Here is a 23,732-nt window from a genome sequence, read left to right as displayed (position 1 = left end):
GAGGGAATGGCAGGATAGCGCCTTCTGGCAGCAGGACTATCTGCTTAAACCATCCGTGAAGCTAACGTGAGGCTGCACACACACTCTCCCTTCAGGAAACGTGGAAGGAGCATATAGAATTTCAGCACATCCAGTTCTCAGCCTCTTTCTCATCCCAAGCATAAAACAAAATAGTGGCTAGAAAACAAGGTCTGAAGCCAGATAACAGCACTCATAACAGTAGGAACTGGTTATTATGGGTGTTTTGCTCAGTGTCTGGAATAAAAGGAGAGAAGGGGGAAAAAAACACAAAGTAGAAGATATCCAAAAACTGAAAAGGAGCCAAAAGTCTGTACTTAGAGCTAGTATTAATTCATGTAAGACTTTCACATCCCTGCGTAGCAGATCATTTATCCTTATATATCCAAACTCTCATCTCCAGGAAACGTAACACATACCAAGTACAACCAGCTGTCCCCAGAAAAACAGCACTGTAAGTAGTGAGTGCTGTGGATTTCAAAGCAAGACCCACATGAATGCTTCTTGCATTAATTAAGTAATCCACTCAAGTGTAGACTGTGCTTCTAAAAGCACACCATTTGGGACTCTGTGGTTCACACCGTACATTTTAGGAAGTCATCTTTGACAGACTGCTTGGAAATCCTAGGAAAAAAATTCACATTTGGCAAACAGGCTCTGTCTTACTAAAACAATTCAGGTCACTCAGAGTACCCTTACACGGCCTGATACTTTTCACTGACTTTCCACAGCATTAAAGCTGCAGTACACCTCACCTTCAGAGTGTCAACTTGTACGTAACAGACTTCAAGAGCTGGAAACACAGCTGAGGTTCTGTTGTATCTCCCAAGATCAACATGCTGCTCCCTTTTCCCTCATCCCACACCACAACCATCTCTTCCTAGGTATGTTCCAACCTCTCTATAGTCTAGTAATTCATTCTGACTTTTTTTTGGTCACTATGCAGGAAAAAACTGCAAAGAACTTTGATCTCTTTGTAAAAAAAGAACTGGTCGGTACAGAAAAGAACTCTGCACCCTCGTTCAAAATGGACAATATTGGTTTTTTTAAAGCAAGCTGAGCAGAAAATCCTCTTGACAGAAAACACACACTACCTCATGACACACACACATACAAACACTTTCCACCATGTCAGGCATCTTGAGTTTAGCTGCGTTTCCAAAAAGGAAAGTAAAAGTTCAAGTCATCAGACTTAAGAACCAAAACATGTTTTTTGCAAAGTATGCATTAAGATGAGTAAGGAAATGAAGCCTTTTCTTACCCTCTTATTTCAGCTTCAAATCAGATTTTAATTTTCTTCCAATATTTCTGAAAGAGATCCCCCTTCTTCCATTTTCTATACCAGCAAAGAAAGGTGCTAAAACCAGTAGGGATAGGAGCCAAATCCACTCCCCTTCAAACATCACTGGAATTTTTTTAGCGCTGTGAAAACACAGATACTGCAAGGCTACATCCAGTTGAAGAATCATGGGGGGAAAAAAAAAAAAAAAAAAGACATTCTCTATGACTTTATTTTCCTGCTCTTCAAATAAATCCCATGGGATTATATCATTCATGTCTTATGCTGCGTTAGACCAAAATTAGACTGCACTCTTCACATTTAGATGTGATAATTCTGACCAACCTATTCAGGTAAGAAAATACCCAGGATTCACCAGTAAATACTACAGAAAACTGGAAGGAAAAGGATACCCAGTTCAGAGGAAAGAAACAAAACAAGAAAAATACCAAAACCCCCACCAATTAAAAAACCCTAAGTTTCAGTATACACATAAGCAGCAACTCGAGTATTAAGAAAATTTTTGTTTTCAATAGCTCCATATGTTGCATTATCACTGAATTTATTAACTGAAGGCATTGCTTAGATCAACTCTCATCTCAAGTTGAGCTCACTTTAAACATTTTCCCTTAAGGGGGCAATTGTAAGTTCTCTCCCCCCTTCTCAGCTGCATATTTTTATGAAATATTCAACAATTCAATGTGCTCAGTACCTCCTCCTCTTTCAAGTTTGGATTAAATTGGCAAAACTGTGACAGTGAAGGGAGAGAAACATGTATTTTGGTTTCCTAGGAAACCAGACTAAAACAGAACTCCAGAATTCATTTCTTGATAATATTTATTCAAAATATTACCCAACTTGAAGTCTAGAAAAAAAAAAAACCCAAAGAACAACAAACAACAACAAAGAAAACCAAACCACAACAACAAAACCACAAAAAAACCAACCCCATTATCTAATTGTTTTCCCCCAAGGCAAGCCACTGCACCGATCCTACGCTATGCTCCAGTTGCCATGTCCCCTCACTGCAAGCCAGCACCGTCAGTCCTGCTGTGATACCAGCCCATGTCTCTTCTCTCCAGAGCAGCCTGGATGTTCTCAAACCCACGTTTTACAAGTCCCACTAGCGAGAACCCATTGTATCATGCAAAAGTTACTGAGCAAACATGCACACATCGAACTATACAAACCACAAAACATTTTAACTTCTACAGAATCTCTATTCAGAAAATTAACAGAACATAAAGCCCAGAAGAAGGCTCTAATACAACTTGAGATGAGCTGGAAAATTAATCTAGACGCCCTCAAGTGTTTTCTATGCTAAATGATCACGTTCTATGTAGTTTTTACCTTGATTATTTTCCTTATGTATTTGTTATGAATCAAATGAACCCACGTTCCTCTCTGCTAACTATCATAAAACAAAAGAAACAGGACTAGATTAGAGAAGCCAAAAATCAAAGTACACTAGGGTCCAAAAATAGATATTTAAGAGACATTCGTTGATGGCAATATGTACAGAAAAGTTAAAGTTCTGCTCTTCACTTAAGAAATTTTGAAGAATTTAGGAAGAATTGAGACATGTTTTTTATTACCTCAAAAAAATACAGATGCATAACCTTCACAATACTAACTGGAATTATCACAACTGATATATTAATGGAATTATGATGTATTAAACAAGAATTTATTAATTTCACATACTTGGAAAGTATCTTAGCTTTTTCATTATCTTATTATCCTTTTTTAAATCAAATGTAAATTACTCTTAGCACTTTAAAAAAACTTTTTCTGTCTTGGAAGGCTTAGAGAGTAACCCGTAAATTTAAGGGTCACAAAACATCAGACATGCAGAAGGGAGAAAGAAAAAATTTGCATATGCTTTTAATGAAAATGCAAGAGCCTCAAAAATCCCGAGGCAAAAGCTCTCTTGTCACTTGCTTTTTCTGTGCTTGGAATGAATGAAATCAAAAAGCTTTAAAGCATAATTTAACAATTTAAAAAAAAAAAGATTCTCTATCTTTCAGAATCCTAAAAAAAGTCTAACAATTGAACACATATAGCATTTATCAGTTATCTACAGTTTTCCTTTATGAAATTTGATGTTATAGTTCCAAAAGGGCATCCAGAGGCAAGATGAGAAGTGAAAGCAGGAAAAGTGCAAAGTTTCTAGAGCAAAATACTTTCAAAAAGAGCTATATGCAAGTTTCCCTGGCCATCAGGTTTTCCTGAAAACTAGCTTGCATGATCATGTGACAAACGCAAGGACTGGTAATTTTTACTATGTAATGTACCAACAGTAGAGTCATGACAGCACTGACTAGTGTTCAGAAACACTCCTTCTCATCAGATTCAAATTCATTTCTGTGCAACAGACTGATTTTGTCCCATAAAACTTAAGACGGAGATTGTCCCATAAAACTTAAGACGGAGAGAGAAGGCATTGCACATTCTGCAAATCATGAATTACATCTTTGAAGACTAGAGCTAAAACACATCAAGTTTCATTTCAGTTGTGATTTCCAGATCTTTTCCCACAAAAACTGGGAAAGAACTGCTGCAATTTCTATGTGGAGTAAGAGAAAATAGGAGAAAAAACCCCTAATACTAGGAGGTTGCAATCCCTTATAGGAAATTTTAGTCTAAACAGGGAAGAAGCTTTAAAAATTAAGCCAAGGACAAAATTGTTTTCTGGACATCTAGTGAGGACAGTGAAATTCTGCATATTACTTCAACCTCTCTCAAGTACACAGGACTCACAGACTGTAATGGAGGCATCTTCAAATAAAGGTTACCAGTCACAGGTTGTCGGACAGTCCCTATTAACTGATCCTTATGATCACAAGAGGTACTAAGAGAACAGTTAATGCTGTAGAAAGCTGGTTAGTATGGTTAAAAGTAATAATTTACAGCAGAAATTCCTAACTCTGATTTATCTTCTGAAGGCCAGTTCCGGAGAAATGCATTCGGGCATGCTTAAGACTAAGAACTCCTGCACTGAATACTTAGAAAGACTTCAGAGAATTTACTTCCTCCAGTGCATCTGTCTAATGCTATTAAGCTAAAAACCAAGACTCAGATTAAAGATTTTTCACCCTTCCACCAGAATATTCTTGATTCTACAGCAAAATAAAGATGCTTGACAGATGCAACTAAAACTAGAAGAGGCAAAATGAAACACAAAGCCTTTGTTGCAGAAATTAAAAAAACCTTTTGTCTAATCACATGATTGACAAGATAAAGATGAAGGAAGCCCATGAACCTTCCTGGTGAACCAGATGAGCAGAAAAAAAACCAAAAAACATTTATTAGAAAAATATCAAAACGTCATTTTGACATAAAGAAAGAAAAGCTACTATGTAGTCAGAGTTTAGATGTGCTCTTTCCATGCCGTGCACCTAAGATGAACATTAGATTTGGCTGCTATGTTTCCAAATCTGTTTACTGAGCAAACAAAGATTGCCTAAATTAGTTAGCCAATGCAAAAGAAGATTCAAAGTCTTTTATAAAAAGCTATTGTGTAGGACAGACAGTATTTCAAAAATAGCTGCATTTCAACTACAGCATTTTGCTGGTATAGCCAGAATACTACAGCTTTTATAAGGGGAACTTGAGATGAAGAATAAATTCTCAGTCTAACTGTAACCGCTGTACACTGTTTTGCCCTCAATTGAGGCATTTTGATTTTAAAAAAGCTGTATAATTTTTGCTCTAAAAACTTGAAAAATATTAAGAATATATGTTAGTAGGAAAAAAACATGCAAGTCACTAGAAGGTTTTAGAATTAGCTTTTATGAGCAAGCCACACAGCAGTCTCAGGACACTGTTGAGCAGCAAAACAGACTTAAGTAATGCTAATGTTACAAAGCCTGAGATCCTAAAACAAAAAATAACTTTCATGCCACCACAAACAGTATCAACGGTTATTCTTCAATGGCTAACCTAATCCCTCAAGACATCCCAATGCATCTTTTGTTTTGTGCATCTTTAGACTTTGATTCTGTAAGCAAGAATTGTCTTCGCTGCATCTCTTGCACAGCACACAGCTCGCTGTCAGTACTTAAATACAGAAAAATAAGAACACATCAGCTATTTTTTAATCAAAAGTTGCAGGATACAAACCTCCAGGAAGATATGATTCACTTGCTGTGTCATCCCCATCATCCCCATCTTCATCATCACGACTCAATAAATTATTTACAGCAAGGTTTACATCAAGATTTGTTCGCTGGAGTTCCCGAATAATAATACTTCTGGACTTTCCTTGTAAAACGACTTGTGCCTGTAAGAGCAGAGTATCATTGGTTATTGGTCATTCTCAGTTCATCAACCACCATTCATGAGAAAAGAATGCCTAGTTCTAAAAGAAGTCCAGTAAAACCCAAAAGTCAATCACAGTACGTACAGATAAAGGACTATATAAATTTTTCACAGTATTTTGTACTAGATATGCAGCCTTCTCTCAGTTTCAGTTAGGCTACTGAATTACAACTTTCGTGCTGAATTTCTTAATGGAATCTTAGAATCTAATTCTCAGAATGCTTAATGCTGTAGTTAAAGGATAAACGAAAACCTAAGAAACATATAGAACACTCTGAAACCCAGGAGTATTTAAACTTAGTATGACAATCAACAGAGTTTGCAATCAACTGTTGTTCCAAAACTACACCTCAATCCCTGTCTTTTACACTTTTACTTACTGCCCCTATTTTTCTCATCATTCTGCTTCTAAAGGCTTCTCTTCAGCAGTTTCTGCACCATTTAAGATTTTACTAACAAAATGCAAATGTTCCAAATGTTAAACAGAGAACCCCAGAGAATTCTGGTCTATTCCACTAAGCCTAGGACTCAGGGCACTTTGTTTTATCCTCTACTGAATGTCAGAGAAGATGAGAGTTCTGCAAGATTGCAAACTGTGTGAAGAACATAAGGAACGAGTACTGAGTATTTTCGTAACACAGTAAAAATGAGGTACTAACTAAAATTGTCAGTTGACAAGCAAAAAAAAAAAAGAAAGGGACATTCTAACAGCACACAAAGGTAAACTTTTTCTCATAACATTCTATGCCAGAAGTTTACAGATATTTGAGATCCCCTAAAATGTATGTTATATAGACCATCTGTAAAGATCTTTCCCATTGACCTGCTTTAGAGTTAACTCAAAAATGTTTTAAACACTTCCTGTTTTAAAGGTAGACAAAGTACACTATTAAAAAAAAAAAAGGGCAAGCAAAACACCACAGCAAGGGAAGCAAAGCTGACTATCTCTGGCCTAGCAACTAACGTCTGTATTTCAAATGTAGACCAGAAACTAGTTTTAAACTAATAGTTAACTAGTCACATATTTTGAATATCTCATTTTCTTCAAATATGGAGAAAAATGTTTTAACAGACTCCATTTAACCACACAATGCAAAGTCCATCAGCTTCTTCAGGCTTTAGTGCATTAAGGGGCAAAAGTGGAGAAATTTATACCTAACATTCATCAGTTACATTTATAAAAAATTAAGTAGAAGTGTCCAGGAAGAAAAATTATTAGTATTTTAAAAAGATTAAATATGTTTAATGTCTTCTATTTAAATCTAAAATAGATCACTTCTATCCAACAAGAAAAAAAGAAGTCAACCTGCCCCCCTTCATTACACTCCTTCAAGAAACTTAATGCTTTTACTTTCTCATTAAATTTCCCATCTGCAACTGAACATGGCCTTCCTCATCTAGATTAAATATATACCTTATCTGGGGGAAGTCTGGGAAACGAAAATTCTAGAATCCAAAAGTCTATCACTCCCACTACATATTTAAGAATAAAACCAATTCATCTAGAGAAAGTCAATCTCTTTAATTATATGCCATCACTCCTTGGAGAAAGTGCACTACTACAACACATTCCTGTACATATGCTGTGAGAAGCTATCCAAGCTTTTGGCAACAAGCAGTTTCTAGTTCATGTACCTGTGAAATGAGTTCCTCTGGAATGACTGATGCTGGAATCACTGGTTGCGGTTGACTCCCCAGCAGTCCAGATCCTCTATCACGTCCTGTGCGTATAACTCGGGTCTGCCTTCGAGAATCTCGAGCTCCAGCAGATGATCTACCAGAAGATCCTCCTCCACTTCCACCAACCCCTGAACTCCAGCGACTTCTAGAAGATTTAGATTATTTATCTTTTTAATACAGCAGCATACTTTGGGGACTACTTCAAGAATTCTTTAGTTTTATTAGTAATAACTTGCAAACAGCCTCTGAAAAACACTGCAGCTTGACTTCATAGACAAAAAGTGTCTCTCAAAACCAGCAAGAACAAGAGCACCAGGCAATTGATAAACTTCCGAAATACACAGAAGAAATAAAAAAACAGGACTGCAATAGGAAGTTGCACTCTTTCCTACTCATATAGTTGTGTGGATGTATACACACATAAATACATACATGGATCGATTCCCAGATTTTTTAAAAGCAACAGTAGCAGCAGTGTACATCTAACATTCAGTTGTCAACTTCCTGCTATAAAAGCACACAGGCAGCAGCTTCATGGTCAGTGGCTCTGACAGCAGGTCACTCTACTCAGATCGGTCTTCTAAAGATTCTGACACTTGATTTACATTAAGAAATTCATTAAGATTTCACTGGAAAAATCAAGCAATCTTCTTTACTGCAAAAGAAATCTTACACTAGATAGTTCTCTGATCCTCATGGATGGTTTTCAAGAGATATTCTACTTTGCATCTACTCCTATTTTAGAAATCAACATCAACTCTCTACATTGCAAAAACGTGCCTGAACTGACTGAACAGCTTTTTCGCTTCTATCAGTATCAAAACAAGGGAGCAAAAAGGCCCTGATTCATAGAAATAGACTACTCACCATCATTACAATTATCCATTAATCTTAATTATCAACACAGAACTGTTTAAACTGAATCTGGTTTGGACTTAAGATACTCTGTTGCAATGAAAGGCAAGAAAGAGCCTCTAATTTGTTCTTTAAGGTTAACTTTATCTTGCAATCTACTTTAAAGGATATTGCATATGGTGTTATTGCTATTTAATAATCAGTATCAGCAGAACTTTCCTGCTACCGATCACTTTAAATCTCAATCTCCTTTCAAGAAAAACATTTAAAATTAGATGTGAAAAAGGTATGTTCTCTGAAACAGTATCTAATAAATTTATGTTAAAAGTCTATCACATCTAGCTATTAAAAGCTAATTAGGTAAGAATACTTGTCTTACATTTTATGGCTTAAGTTGATTACTAACACCCTTCTCTTGTTTGGTTGGGTTTTCTTTTTCCTCCTGGTAAGACCATGCAACCACAGAGTAACTCGAGTGTCTGCCTAAGACAAGGCCCTGTCAGACACATCCACATTTTTAGGATTCTAGCCAGCGACCACACAGACAATGACAAGACAAAAAGCAATTCAACAATGGCTTTAGGAAAAGTCTTGTCTCATGAGTTAGAAAGAGAATTCTAAAAAAAAGATACTACTGAAAATGGAAAAAAACCTCAAAAATCAAGAAGAATGTGACGTTTTAAATAAAATGAGCCAGCTAATCTGTTCTAGAGGTGGGAAGGCAGCTGATGGGAAAAGAATGGGGCTGAGGAGAAATCAGATTCTACCTACAAAGGAATTCTTAATTCAACTCTCAGCAGGGAGGTGTGGGTTTAAAGAAAATGTTTTATATTAGATATTAATACTTACTACAGATGCATTTTCTACTTGAAGTTATAAACTAACAATGACATAGTTTAGACATCTAACAGTTAAAACCATCTCTATTCATATAATAATGAAAATATTTCCAGTGTGTCCTAACTTGGTCTTGTTCTAATAAAGTTGTCTAAACCTAAAATAAATATTAACATAGAATGGAAATCTTTCAGCTCATTTCTGTTTGCCTGCTAGTTTACCATCTCTCTCTACTGTCCAGCAGCATGCTAGCAATTTTCCAAATCCAGTTATCTAATCTAAGGGCTCTACAGTTTGAATGTTTTCAGACTCAATTTATTAAGTTAATTATTCCCTTCATTTAACAGACTAGTTATAGTGCCTACTGCTTTTCTACTAGTTCAGTGACTTTCAACTACCTAGTTCTGAAACATGCAAGGGAAGACATAAGAACTCTTCAGGGTTGGTCCATTAAGCACATAGCTTCAAACAATTTTAACCGGTTGTGCTCAGCTAAAATAACAAGGCAAAAAATGTCTCACACTTCCCAAAATAAGTTTTTAAACATGACAATACCAGTTTGCCTTTAATGTTTAGCACATGGATTTTTAGGTTCAAATGCACAATGTTTGCACAAAAAGTTTGGGGAGGTAGGTAATGGGGGTTATTTTTCATGCAAATAAGGCCCAAATGAAATTCATTTACTTGGTAATATAAACAACAAATTTGCTGACATGGAAAAGCTATAGTTCCTCCCTCTTAAATCATTCACATGCAGAAACCACAGCTTGTAAACACAGTTCTCCTTGCTACAGTTAGTATAACCTTAGGAAGCAGCACAGTTCGACACATCTTACAAAAACAAAGCGATCACTGTGATTATGTAACAAAGATTAATTTACATTTCTATTAAAAGGGACACCATCAATTTTAAAGCTAATGGTAAGAAAACTGAATCTGTACATTTAGCATATAGGACAATTTTAAAGGTTCTGAGCAACAATCTTTTTCAAATGTTCCCTTCCTATCACTATGTGTAGGGCCCCAGCTATCAAAACATCAGTCACGACTTGGGGAAGGAGGGCACAATGCAGTGGAGCACACAAAGATAATGAAGGGCCTTCCTGCATAAATGCACTCATTTTCTTTATGTTTCTAGCCTACCACTGTTTAAATTGATAGTGTCCCTCTAAAAATCTGCTTTTCAAAAATCAAGGAACTAAAAAAACATTAAAAAAAAGACAACACAGCCAAAACCAAGTTATTCTTCACACATACATGAAAACTCTCCGTATCCTAGATGCTGAAGGGTCACTTAAATGTCTGTTATTTTAAAAAAGTTGATGAAGTATTTTTTTATTATACCCTACCTACACAACTGCTGTAATTATACGTTCCCTTATACATACTGCATACAATTCATATATGTGTATACACATATACTCAAATATGGAACAAACAGATTGCAGCCTCAATCCTATCAAAACTTACCCAAGGGTGTTGCCTGCCAGTCTGCCCAGAGTTTCAGAACCAGACAGAAACCATGGGGAGTCACTAGATCTGCCTGGCCTGGATGTCCTTCCTGCCCCTGAGCCACTGCTCAACTTTGAACTGAAAGTAAAAGATGGTAAATCAGTCACAAAACAATCCCAAATGGGTTAAGAACAAAACCTGGAATCCCAGGTTGAAATTCTCAGGGACTTAATCTGGTAACATACCAGCTTAAGCAACACCCTTGGGGAATATTCCAAACTAATCTAACTGTATATTAAGAGGTACACTGGAAAAAGAAAGTGGAAAGCATGCCTAACAGACCTTATGTACATGGGCAATCCATAATAGCACAGTTGCAAATACACATTAAGCTAATTAGTGATTTGAGGTAGCGACTGTGCTAAGTCTTCTGTTAGCATATATGTATAAATTGTAATCAGGTGTTCTATCCGTAAATCTGACCCTGAGTACCCTACTTCGATATTAAGTGGTTTACACTCAAATATGAATCATTAAATAGTCCTATTAAGGGGGACTTACCTGGACTGAAGACCACAGGTCTAGAAAGTCAGCCTCGCCAGATGGGACTACTTTTAGAGTGGATTATACATGAAGCTTAATAATTTAACAGAGCTTCTTTCATAAGGACTATTTTTGGAGGAATTTGTTTCTTGAAGTTAAAGAGACCCTGTCTCATTTCTTTTAGAATCACATCTACTATCTCTTGCTATGCCAGTTTGTCAAGCTAGGCTGTTTGGCTGCATTACCAATAACCATTGTGTCTCTACTCGAAGTATCCATTCCAAAAGTAATCTACTTTGAAAACAAACAAATAAAAACAAAACCAAAAAAGCAGCCAAGCTGCTTATCAAGTTCAAAAGAATGTTTTAGAAGAAAAGCATTTCTTACCCATCACTATTCTCAGGTTTACCCAATTCCAATCTGTCTGGCTGGACTGAAAAACCAATCCTGCAGACTCTGCCATCCTGTATTTAGAACAAGAAAAGCAAGCATTCAAAATTGAAATGTAAGACAAGTTACAAAAAAAATACAAACACAAGTCTTCAGTTACTGAAGAATATTGATCAATTTAATGTTAAAAGAATTAATTTTAACTGTATGGTTTCAAGTTTGTTATCTGAGATTTCAGTAATTTACCTCAAGAAGAAATGCAGCGTGATTTGGTCCCACCACACACTGTTTAATAGTGGCCTGTTCCAATACATTCAAAGGAGGGTGGCTGAAAATAAAAAGTGAGAATGCATAACATTTTAAAACATTTGAAATCCAAAAAAAATTAAAAACCTAGTTGTATATGAAAGGAAAGATGTGCAGTGATGGTTACCAATGTGAAAAACATTCAATAATGACTAAATATGTGCACTAGTTGAAGCAACTATAATGTATTTTTGATCATTAACCACACAAAATGTAGGGGAGAAAAACCTTAAAATGTGATGTTTTCATTCAATGTGATCAGCAATAAAAAAAACGGATTTATACTTTAAAGTAAGGAGTCATTCCATAAGGAGGATATTTAATAATATATTTTATCATAACCGAAAACCTCCCATTTTCTTGCTGTGTTATCTGAAGCATTTCTGGACTTCAGTATTAGTAGGACTTCAATATTAGTAGTATTGAGGACTTCTAAGGCTACATCTACAATACAATCACCTGCTTCATGTTGCTGTTAGAGAAACTGTACTTTCCTAAATGATTTACAGCAGCATGTGACATGCCTTACCTGTTTAAATTATATTTGTTCAGCTTCTCTGAAACTTCCCTCAATCTGAAACAAAAAGAAATGAAGTTGTTATTTGACGACATACTCCACAGGACATGACAACCACTTATACAGCATATTTATGACATTATGGGGACAATTTACCACATTCAATGAAGCTTGATATAAATACTACTTGGTGCTGGGAGACTGTATAAGAAGTGGATAATGTTCAGCTTCAAATCAGGTTTTTGTTCTGGAGGGTTTTTGCTTTGGAGTTTTACCCTTGCCAAAGAACCAACGTTTGATTACATTTCTGTGTGTTTTGCAAGCCACTATCAAAAAAACTCTACTCCTGCCTCGTTACAACCATTTACAACTTCACACACAAAATAAGCAGATGATGCAATGAGCATTAACTGTAGATATACTTGAATTTCCTTGTATAAGCTTGAATACAGTATCCCAGAGCAGACAGGATTATCATTTTCTAGGAAATCCAAGTATGTGGGACATCAGAGACAAAAATATGACAGTAAATTCCCCAAAACAGAAAAGACAGGAAAACAGATGCACAAAAGCCAACATCAACAAATGATGAACAACAAATTCAGGCTAGTAGAAGAAACAATCCAGAGAAACATCACTATTTATAGGGTTATGTAAAACATTACCTTTACTAGAAGGTAAAGAATGTTTCCAAAAGTACTTCCATCTCACTTTCATGGTACCTCACCAAATGGAAGAACAGAACACAAAAAAAAAAAAGCGCCACAGACCACTCCTGCTTAGAGGATAGTGTCCAAAAGTGGAAAGCAACAGAGGTAATTTCTAAGGTAATTTCTAATTCACTTAGAAAAGATCCTAAAGATCCTCTACAGGCAGCAAAGATTCTCTCATAATATCAGATAGGTACTTCAGTTAAAGCTTGGGCTCCTTTGTTCCCAAAGGACACAAACAAACTGAAAAAGACCCCAGAGAGATTCCAATTTTATTCAGAGTATTCACATTATATCAAGATACAAAATCTAGATGAACCCTGTAAAAATTAGGCAAGGTCTTCTGAATTAAGAAAAACCATCTCAGCTTTGGTATCATATTCATGCTAGCATAAATCAGCAACACCTTTCTAAACCTAACAAAAAAGACATGCACAACAGCACTGCTTTCCTCTGTCTGAATCCATGTCTTTAAATCCTTTATTTTCACTTGCTTCATTTCACTTTCTACACACAGACTATTATGGACAACAGACTTCAGCTACTTGCAAACCCTGAGCATGAGAAAGAATACCAATTAGAGGTACAAACAGTCAAATCTTAACATTATCAAGTGTTTAACTCTAAAGCATTTGTTCTGAGGGAAAACATGGGGAAAAAATGTATGTCTGTTTGAGAAACAAGGTAATTTATACTGATAGAAATAACTTCCATGCCCAAGAAGAAAGGACCACAGTGAAAAGACAGCAGGAAGGAAGTGAACGTGCTTAGAATTGCCTTTTGCTATCCAAGCCAAGCTGCTGGTTTGTAAGTAGGCGATTTCACACTCCCAATTTCCAGCCACAACTACTTCACACAGGCCAAGAGTACACAGCCAGATAAGGTTTAGGAAGAAAGCCCACAAAAGGAAAAGAGAAAAAACACACTTCATATGCAATCTGCATGAAAAGTACCTCACGAGAGTGAACTACTGTGGGAGACTATGGAATGAACCCTGAAGATGAATGGCACACACTCCACAGCTTACCATTCAGTTTTACAAAGTAAACAGGGATCTGCTGCATCATATATGACAAGTTAAACATTCCTAAAGTTTCATGTCTTAAGTGTATCACCTAACAGCTTCCCACAGGAATCCTGAGCAGTTTCCCACTAACATTTCTCCCATGAGTTATAATTCTAGAATAGGAAAACCTGCCTTTAAATTCACTGCACTGACTATAAGAAAAGCTGACATCAAAAAAAGTAGTGCTTTATTGGAGATGGTTACTAAAATAATCTATGAGCAACATTTAAAGCTTCCTTGTCTGAGTCTCGTGTCACAAGATCTGAGCACTACCAAAGAAATAGACATCTTTCAATTTGAAAAACACCATCATAAACCTTTTATACCGGTAAAAAAATAATGACATAATAGGAAAGAAATATGCACAGAAAGCTAAGACTTGAATACTCAGTGAATCCATAAGTAACATCAGCCTCAAGAGAGTAGGTCTATCTGCAACAAGCACAGGTCAAAAGAGAACTAACATTGTCGAAAAAGGCTGCTGTCAACCTTTAAGGGGAGGGAGCAGAGCAGGATATAAATGACAATGCTGAAAGTACCAAACTCATCTAGGGAAAGAAAAAAAAGTAAAAGCAATCTCACACCTCAAACATCTCATATGCAGCTGCTGTAACAGCAAAACTACTGAGTACTGCCAATAAACTTAAAAGATCCATGAGGACTTGAACATGATGCAGAGCACCACCGAGTGAAAAAGGAGTTGTTCTTTAGCTCCATGTCCCTGCTGGGCTGCTGGTTTCACCCCCTCTCCTCCCCTTCCTTGTGCTGGCACCAGCATTCACATAAACACCAGTCACAAAACTAAACCAGCAGAAAACAAGAACAAGGCAGAAAGATGTGTTTGTATACTCTGTATGGAGAATATGTCTGTGCAAATAAAAACTCTAAATAATTTCACAAAAACATTTCCTGCAGCAATCTAAGCCTTTCTACCTGCACAATTGCAGGGTACTGTAGCACTGACCCTCTGAAGGAAAAAGCTTCTTTTAACAATACAATGCAATCATTTCAACTGATGGTGCACTGGAGGAAGAGGTACAGGTAGAGATGATTTAATCAATTCTCACATTAAGGAAGGTCAGCATTTCCACTAAGACCCTTCTGTGGTAAAACAATCTCCAATACAAATGCCTCAACAGGATATGCTTTGAAAAACTCTCATTAAAGGCAGTTAAACTATTTCAAAGGACCAAGTTAGAAGCAACATGTATTTTGATCACAAAGAGATCTTTGGGGAAACGCACTATCTTTGCAATGCTTTTAGACAAAAAGGTTAGTGATGATAGCTCCTGTATCAAGACACACATTCTTTAAATATTTTTATTGAAATTAATCCAAAAACAGTTGCAAGGAAAACAAAGTCAGTTTGTCCAAGCCAAGTATGGATTTTTTTCATTCTAAAAACTAATGAGAATAGAAGGGAACTATGCTCACACTAAGCAACTGAAGAAGCTCTAGGTCAGGACTACAGCAGCTCAGATTTCCCACATGACACTTTTATTCATCACAAGATATTACTTCTTTCAAAGTACATTTCTATTTCCAGACAAGTTTATCTCAGGACCCATCCTTCCACCAGATCTTACTTTATAAAACCAAGTTAGGCTCAAAAATGCAAGAGTTGCAGAGAAACTCCATTTTAAAGTACTAAGTATATGACAAAAAAACTGGACTTCAGTATATTTATAATAATTGTACCCTATTTAAACAATTGCTTAAATCCACATAAGCAAAATACTGTTTTACAATTTGTGCTTCTACTCAATTTCTAAGAATAAAAATCTTCTGTTTTAAAGCAGGCAGGCTGTCCCAGGAATTATTTTTCTTAAGACATTACAGACTTCTATAGTACATGTTCACTATACTCAATTCCCTGCACCAGCAACAGCCCTACCTTGCCAATCATCCTGCAGGAATATTCAACCTTCTTGAGTAATTCCATCATGTCAGCAACAGCTGACCAACAGACAAGACATAAGACATAAGCAGAACCTTCTTACTGCTTTAAGGTTTTAGAATAGTTCAATTAATGTATGCTCATCTTTCTCCCTGCATGTTAGGAAACTAACAGTTACATCATTTGCATCTGCAAGATCGTCTCAGGCAATTTAACATGAAAAGTGCACTGTACATAGAAATCATATATAGCAAGATGTAAATAATTTTCCCCTCAAAAACTTACTTGCTTGTTGAACAGAAACAGTATTTACAGATGCTAATATCTAATCTGACATTTTGCAGCTTTGATCAAATAACAGCACATCTAGCACATGTTTTTAAGTATTAAAACAATTTCTGCCACCTCAGAGATTGATTTCTATCATAATATAAGGAAAGCTATTTTTCATTTTTCGCTGCAACTTTAGACTACATTTTTAAATGTCAGCTACGTCCTTAAAGAACACACAGTAAAAATCACTGCAGCTAAGCAATCCAAACATAGGATTTAACCACAGAGATGTAAAACACAATGTTCACATACTGCCTGTCTCCAGAAGAATGCAAGTCTTTCTGTACTCGGCAAGTAACACTCAGAATCCCACACACAATATTCAGAACATTCTCTTGGATTTTTCCTGAAGCTGCACCTTTATAGCCTTAAAAAGTTATTTGTACACTTTAAAGCTAAAATATCAGGCAGGGCCCCACCACAAGAACTTTCATCACTTCAGCACCACATGGTGACCGTAAGAGTTGCAGAGGAAGAAAATAAAAGGTACTTTAAAACAAACAAACAAACAAAAAACACTGTTTGGTATGATGAACAACTTTGAGTAGGGAAATAAAAACAGAACTACTTCAGTCCTGGTAGATTTTACTAAGTGATCAGGCCTCTTTAAGACAACTTAATATATTGTCAATGAAGTCTGTAAGGCAACAAACTTACAAGACTTTCACACCAGAGCAGACAGAAGGACACAAGTACTGCTACACTGCTTTTCCAAGGGAAGGCTAAAAATAATAATAAGCAGATATTCAAGGGGACACACATATGAAAAATCAATTCAAGCACTGGAAAACAGTACTGAGTAACATACCTATCACCACTTTAAAAGTAAATACAACCTTCATCTCCATCCCTCAGTTGAGCCCCTGAAGTGCTCTGAGCACAGCGAGCCAGACCCAAGGAGGCACCTTTGTGGCCAGTTTGCAGATTTTGACCCAGCAGAGCTGCACAGCCTCCAGATCAAAGCTCTCTCACACCTGCCTGTCTTGAATCACATGGAAATGAGCCCCTGTGCCTGTCTATCAGTGTCATGAAAACAGACTCTCAGAAACGCAGAAAATGAACACCAATGAAAAGCTTAGGCAAATATGTTGCCTTTGTTTCCTAATGCCAGCATGTCCTGGACACTAGACACCGACACTGATGTAAAGTCACATCCAGCTACCTTCCATGACACAATACAGCATACAAAAGGATCCTGTCCCCGATTGCCATGTCAAACATTGGAGAGCAGCCTTCAAAGAGGCAGCCTTCCACAGTTACACCTTTCTCCTACTGGAATTAATGAAGATTTAGAGTGTGCTTTAAGTCATTCTGGGTACTAAGGGGGGGAGTCCATAAACACCCATATGCTGAAGTACCTCACAAAAGCAAGCAATAAGATTATCTGTACAAAACAAAGTAATGCACATAAGAAAAAAAAAAGACATTCCCAGAGCAAGTACAAAATGACAGGCTCCAAGGTAACCAGTACTACTCAGCAGGGGAGTGGGACAACATGTTTAGACTATAATACACAGATCACTGAAACACACTAGATGACAAAGAAACTCAGTGCTCCACTCAGTAATCCGGGGTACCAGGGCTTACCCTCTGTTCTCTCCACCTTTCAAGAAATATAAATTAGGACTATTTGGTTATTACATACTAAACCAACACGAACAGCTCAGGAAATCCCTGAGCTGCAAATCCGTAGAAGCCAGAAAAGCATCACTGTATGTTTGCCCTATTCTAACACTTTTCCTGTCACCAAGCACTGTGGTCTCTGCCACAAAGAGGAGGAAAACAAGATGGACTTGACTTGAACAGCTTGAACATCTCGGTGTACTTCATGGTATCAACCAACACAGGTTGACAGAATATGGCTCCCAAATTTTATTTCCTATTTTGCAGGACTATTAGTTTGCTTGATAAATGTAGTTCTGACCATTTAATAATCCTCTCTGGAACAATGGTAACACGCTGTGCTGGATCAGTAAGCTGCAGCAGAAAGCTAATATGGCAAAGATCAAACAAATTAATCTCTTAAAAACAGCTTTCTGCAATATCACTGAAAAGTCTTCAGGTAATACAGTAATTGCAGAACGAAAATTTCCTTAGTATTTAATGATACAACAACACTGATGTAGACAACGACATAAGTTAAGTATAAAATAGCCCACAAGAAAGTTAGAGCAGGACAAGAAAAATTAGCAAAGACAGGATAGAAGCAAAGACATTAGAAGGTTAACAACAAATACCCACCAATATCTAATATTCAGAGTTAGATACACACTACAGAGGCAGGTAAAATGACTTACCCATCTTCTTCACTTTTATAGAGCATAAGCATGTATTTTAGCTCTAGTTTTAAGAAAACAAAGTAGATTTCACATCACTGTATAGAAGAAAAAGGGGAGAGCAGTGGATATGGTCTACCCAGAGCCTTTAGCAAGGCTTTCGACAGTCTCCCATAAGGTCCCCACAGAGGAGCTGCTGATGTTCAGGCTGAATGACCAAACAATGGGATGAACCGAAAACTGAACAGCTGGGCCCAGAGAGTGGTGGTCAGTGGCACAAGGTCTGGTTGGAGGTCAGTGACTAGTAGTGTATCCCAGGGGTCAGTGCTGGGTCCACTCCTGCTCAACATCCTCATTAATGATGTGAATGATGGGGCAGTGTGTATCCTTGGCAAGTTTGCTGATGACGCCAGACTGTAAGGAGTCACACTGCCATCCAGAGCACAGCAATCTCATGACCTTCAGCAAGGGAAGGTGCAAAGCTTTGCACCTGGGGAGGAATAACCCCTTGCACTAGTACATGCTGGGGACTGCATGGCTGGAAAGCAGCTTGGCAAAAAAGGACCTGGGAGTCCTGGTGGACATCAGGTTGAACATGAGCCAACGTGCCTTGCATTCTGGCTGCAATAGACAAAATATTGCCAGCATGCTGAAGGAGGAGAGCCTTCCCTTTATTCAGCACTCGTGAGGCCACATCTGGAGTTCTGGATTCCCCAGCACAGGAGAGACATGAACATACTGCACAGAGCCCAGTAAAGGGACACAAAGGCACTAGAGCACCTCTGAGATGAAGAAAGGCTAAAAGAGCAGGGACTTCACCCTAGGGAAGAGAAGGTTCTGGGGGGATCTTATCAACACATATGAACACTTAACACAAGGATAGTAAAGGGGACAGACCAGGCTCTTTGCAGTGGCACCCAGTGAAAAGACCAGAGGCAGTGAACACACACTGAAACACAGGAAGTCCTGTTTGAATATCAGGAAACACTTCTTTTGCTGTGAGGGTGACCCAGCACTGGCACAGGTTGCCCAGGGAGGTTGTGGATTCTCCATCCTTGAGAGCTATTCAAAAGCCATCTAAAGATAGAACTGAGCTACAGACAGCCCTGCCTGAGAACAGGAGTTGGACCAGACCATATCCAGAGGTCCCTTCCAACCTCAGCCATCCTGCAATTGATATTGAGGACTTCCTGTTTTCAGAAGGTGATCTCCAAACATTTGACTTGAAGGCATGGCAACAAAAGGAAGGGTTTTGCCATTGAAATGCTAGGAGCTCATGTTTTGCTATAGAATCCCTGTAAGATCAGTGGCACAGAAAAAAAGTTATGCCAAGGAGTGAGGAAAGTATCTCACTGGAGGCATTCATGGGTACTCAAATACCCAGATGGAAGAACTCTGTTTCTCTAGCAGGAACAGTAAGACGAGGGACAGCCACTAGTAGGACTTGTGAAATGCAGCACTAGATGCCTCTGATTAACAATGAATTTTTAAGCTGGCTGACTGGTTTCTTTAGCTCAAAATCTACTTACACCCTTTCTTCAGATTTATCATTAAGTGACACTGAAAACATCCCCTTCTGAATAGAGAAAAACCTCAAACTGTAACCCCACACCACAGTGCAAAGCACAGCCATAGCCCAGCTCAAGAGGAATACAAAGTCAATCACGTCTTTTAAATAAGCAAACTCCACAAGCTATGAAAGAGCACAGTTCCCTTTTTGAAAGAAAGCTGTAATGAAAAGTCTGAATATGAACAGAAAGAAACCACAAATGGCATGATCCTGACAGGACTACCACAGAGCAGTTACAGCATACCTACATGTTCTTTAGCACATTATCTAGAGGATTTGGTAGTAAAGTACAGCTACAAGTTGCCTAAACACCTAGTGGTGTTTCTGTGGAAAAAAGAAAAACACACTACAGGAGAATGAGTCACCCTCAATCTGATGCCCTTCTACGGCAGCAGACTTCCAAAAGTATGGGTCGCAAATTCAGGCAATACAAGACAGAAATCTGTTCTCTGGTGCAGAATGCATCAAATCATCATTTTGTGTTCACAGATTCCATCCAAGTGTACAGATTCCTTGCAGTTGCAAAAAAAATGTTTTGTTTAACATTTAGCATTTTGTTTAACATTTAACATTTAGCTATTTCTTCAGCCAGAACACCACAACAGCTAAACAGCTGCATCAACCAACTCAGTTGGGCGAGAGTTCTGAATCTGAAAACAACTGAGATTGTAAACTATTTAACTATACATCATTTCAGTAAGTATATCCTCTTGTGACAATGAAATGTGTATAATGGGAATTTAGAACCCCATGGTTCTAAATTCAAGGATACTTGAAGAACACACACGTGATAATAACATGAGCCAGCATTACTACTTGAACAATATACGTATGTTAGCCACCAAATGTAGCTACGAAGCTGTACACTTGTTTAACTAGAATGAGTAAAACTTAAAGACCACATTTAGGCAAAGAAGGAAAAACATCTTATTTTTTACCATCAGAGCATTGCTGTAGTGATTCCACTAAAAAAATTGCTATCAAAATAAAAATCCAGTCATTGAAAATCTTAAAACCTTTTTGTGTCCCATCATGACAAGACTGTTAATGCTCCTTCAGGAATTAACTATGAGCCACCAGGGAGGCTGTGAATTTACCAGCATACCAGCTTAAAACCTGGAGACAGGTTCTGGTCCCAGCTGAGGCTACTGCAAGAACCTACATCATAATCTCTCCACCATTTTCCTTTGCTCTAAGCTTTTGGAAGCCATGACCACTTTGTGCAAAGCTGGAAAATGGCCTTTGATTTGAGCATTCAAATGCTATAAAAATATTTTTAAAAGTAAGAACTGTCACATTATTAAATACTTTGTCTTGGCTAGAGAAAAGCAACTGTATATTTTGTACAAGTGATTTCATTAAAAACAAAGCACAAAAAAGAACTGAATTCTAATTGCTTTGCAATAAAGTCCAATGAGTTTATTCTCATGCTGAATTAGTTTTAGCAACAGGGAAAGATCATTTAGCATGTCCAGTCCTTTACTTGCCAACTCCTCCAATTCCAAGCCTTGAAGTATTCAACAAAAACTCTAACATCACAGTGTCATCTGCATGTCACTTTTTCAAACTTGTTAAAAACTGCCTTTTAAATACCATGGACTCCCCTCCTCACACTGTCTTCCACCAAACACACATCTTCAAAACATTCCTCTCAAGACACTATATCTTTGATTTAGATAGGAATGGAATGAGGCCTGGCATAAGGAGTAGGGAGCAAGCACCACGCCAGAAAAACAAGCAGCCAAATTGCTTTGTCAGATGCACAGTACAGGCAAAATAACTCAAAAGAAAGCCCAGTTTCTGAGGTGCACAGCTCATCACAACACTTTTTTGCACTGCTGAAAAGAGATTCTCTTTCCAATCTGTCCCTACCCCAGCCATGGAACTCCAGGTGCTTCCCCTCAGAATAAACAGTGTTTTGGTTCCTCTACAAGACCTCATGAAGCAGCAGCTTTAGTACCTCCTGCTTCACATTTTGCCTACGGCCATCATATTTCAGGTAACAATCTTGCCAGATACAGATTCTGCACCATAAGAGAAAGAGACAAAGCTTTGGCCATTCCAGCAAACAGCCTGTTGTTCCTCAGCCTCCCCATGAGGAGCAGGGCAATAATTGCCAGATTACCTTCTGCCTACCCAATCTGCCCCACAATGACAAGATATGGGATGATCCGTATCACTGGAACACTTTATTAAGTACCTTTAAATTACTGCTCTAGAGACAGATACATTTTGCCAAAGTCAGCGAATTGTGTATACAATGCCGTATTAAAAAGAAAATGAGAAAAGAAAACCTGGTGTTAGTAATGTATTAAGAGTGGTCAAAGACAAAGGAAAGAGAGTTCCAACAACCTAAGAGGTCTTCATTAAAGGTCAGACAACATTTATATTAAAAAAATATACAATAGATTAAAAGCCATAAATCCTCTTCAGAATAACATCTCTTGATATTTACTAGAAAGAGAAAAAAATGCAGCCCTGATCATTTTCAGACTGGATAGAGAACAGCAAAATTTCATACCATAAATGAAAGAACAAACACTGAGAGACACATTCAAGAAAATTAATTTTGCAAAATGAACAAGAGATTAAAATTATACCACACTTATTGAAGGAAGTGAAAGACTCCAATGGCTTCAAATGACAACAGAGTAAGGCCTACATTCAACTTCATTCACATGTGCAAGCATTCGTTTTCCAGTTAAGCTTTTGGTAAAAACCCTGCAGCACAAACATTTGTCCATGTTAAGTCAACGTCAGATTCCACACTGAAAACTACATAGTGAAATTACAATTTTTAGTATAATCCAGAGATCCCAATCAAAAAACATCACACTGTATCAGAACTATCTACATGTATAGAGATAACCTACCCCAAAGGTGAAAAAGGTGAGTTTAGGGAAACCTAATGGACAATAGATAATGAAGTATAATGTAAGATTTTAAGCAAATTTTTAAAATGCTGTTTTAATCCAGGCTTGTCTTAAACTAAGCAACTATGACATCCACAGTGCACAGAAAATAAGATACAATTAGCGTCCAGCTTAACTAGAGATGAGGGCAAACACAGCTGCACAAAGTAACACCACCAAGACCTGGGTACAGAGCACAGAGTTTCTTCCTGGGCTATCTTCTAGCGAACAGGCAAACTACAGCTGCATGGGTATAATCACCCTCAATTACTAGAGATATTTCCAACTGATCCCTTTGACAAACAAAAAAACACACCCTCCTGAATGTGTGTTGTTTTTTGGGGTTTTTGTTTTGCTGAAGACAAATTTCCTAAGATTACTCAAGTCTCCAGCAGCCTTGGTACCTTCATCTGTTGAGTTACACTACTGTTGTCACAAACTAAACCGGCAGATCTCATGGCTGGCAATAAAACAACAGTGACAGTGAGAAGTTCCAACACAGTTAATGCTGGCTGTAGCAGTGAGACTTGTGAGATGAAGACAAAATTTTCAAAGACTGCAAATTCTACAGTCACATCACTCCTCAACCAGAACCAAATCAGCAGATGAGCAGTGCTCCCACCTTACACCTTCTACTCAGTTTTACAATGTCTTACAACTGTTTAGAATTGTCAAACTTCATACCTTTGTATCACTGACTACACGTTCTCTCTCAAATAAAACAAAAAACTCTTTAAATTGAAACAAAATGCTAATTTTCCTTGGAGGGAA

The 23,732-nt window shown here is 37.5% G+C and overlaps 1 protein-coding gene across 16 annotated transcripts in view; it reads right to left on the bottom strand.

Annotated features, from left to right (window-relative positions):
- UBR5 (ubiquitin protein ligase E3 component n-recognin 5) overlaps nt 1-23,732 on the bottom strand; it is an 85,548-nt gene that overhangs the window by 55,027 nt on the left and 6,789 nt on the right. For 15 of the 16 annotated variants that reach the window (XM_027692483.1, XM_027692473.1, XM_027692472.1 and 12 more), the window contains exons 2-7: nt 12,210-12,254; nt 11,621-11,702; nt 11,372-11,448; nt 10,460-10,579; nt 7,253-7,442; nt 5,420-5,579 (exon numbers count right to left, since the gene is read on the bottom strand). In XM_027692483.1, coding sequence (XP_027548284.1) covers nt 5,420-5,579; nt 7,253-7,442; nt 10,460-10,579; nt 11,372-11,448; nt 11,621-11,702; nt 12,210-12,254 — 674 coding nt within the window. The remainder of the gene's footprint in view (nt 1-5,419; nt 5,580-7,252; nt 7,443-10,459; nt 10,580-11,371; nt 11,449-11,620; nt 11,703-12,209; nt 12,255-23,732) is intronic. The other variant, XM_027692486.1, reaches the window with a different exon arrangement.

Source organism: Neopelma chrysocephalum, unplaced genomic scaffold (assembly GCF_003984885.1).
Source record: "Neopelma chrysocephalum unplaced genomic scaffold, ASM398488v2 Primary Assembly neopelma1_86, whole genome shotgun sequence".
NCBI classification, from domain to species: Eukaryota; Metazoa; Chordata; class Aves; order Passeriformes; family Pipridae; genus Neopelma; species Neopelma chrysocephalum.
The sequence above is the reverse complement of the archived record's forward strand: the minus strand, read 5'-3'. Positions and strand labels throughout refer to the sequence as shown.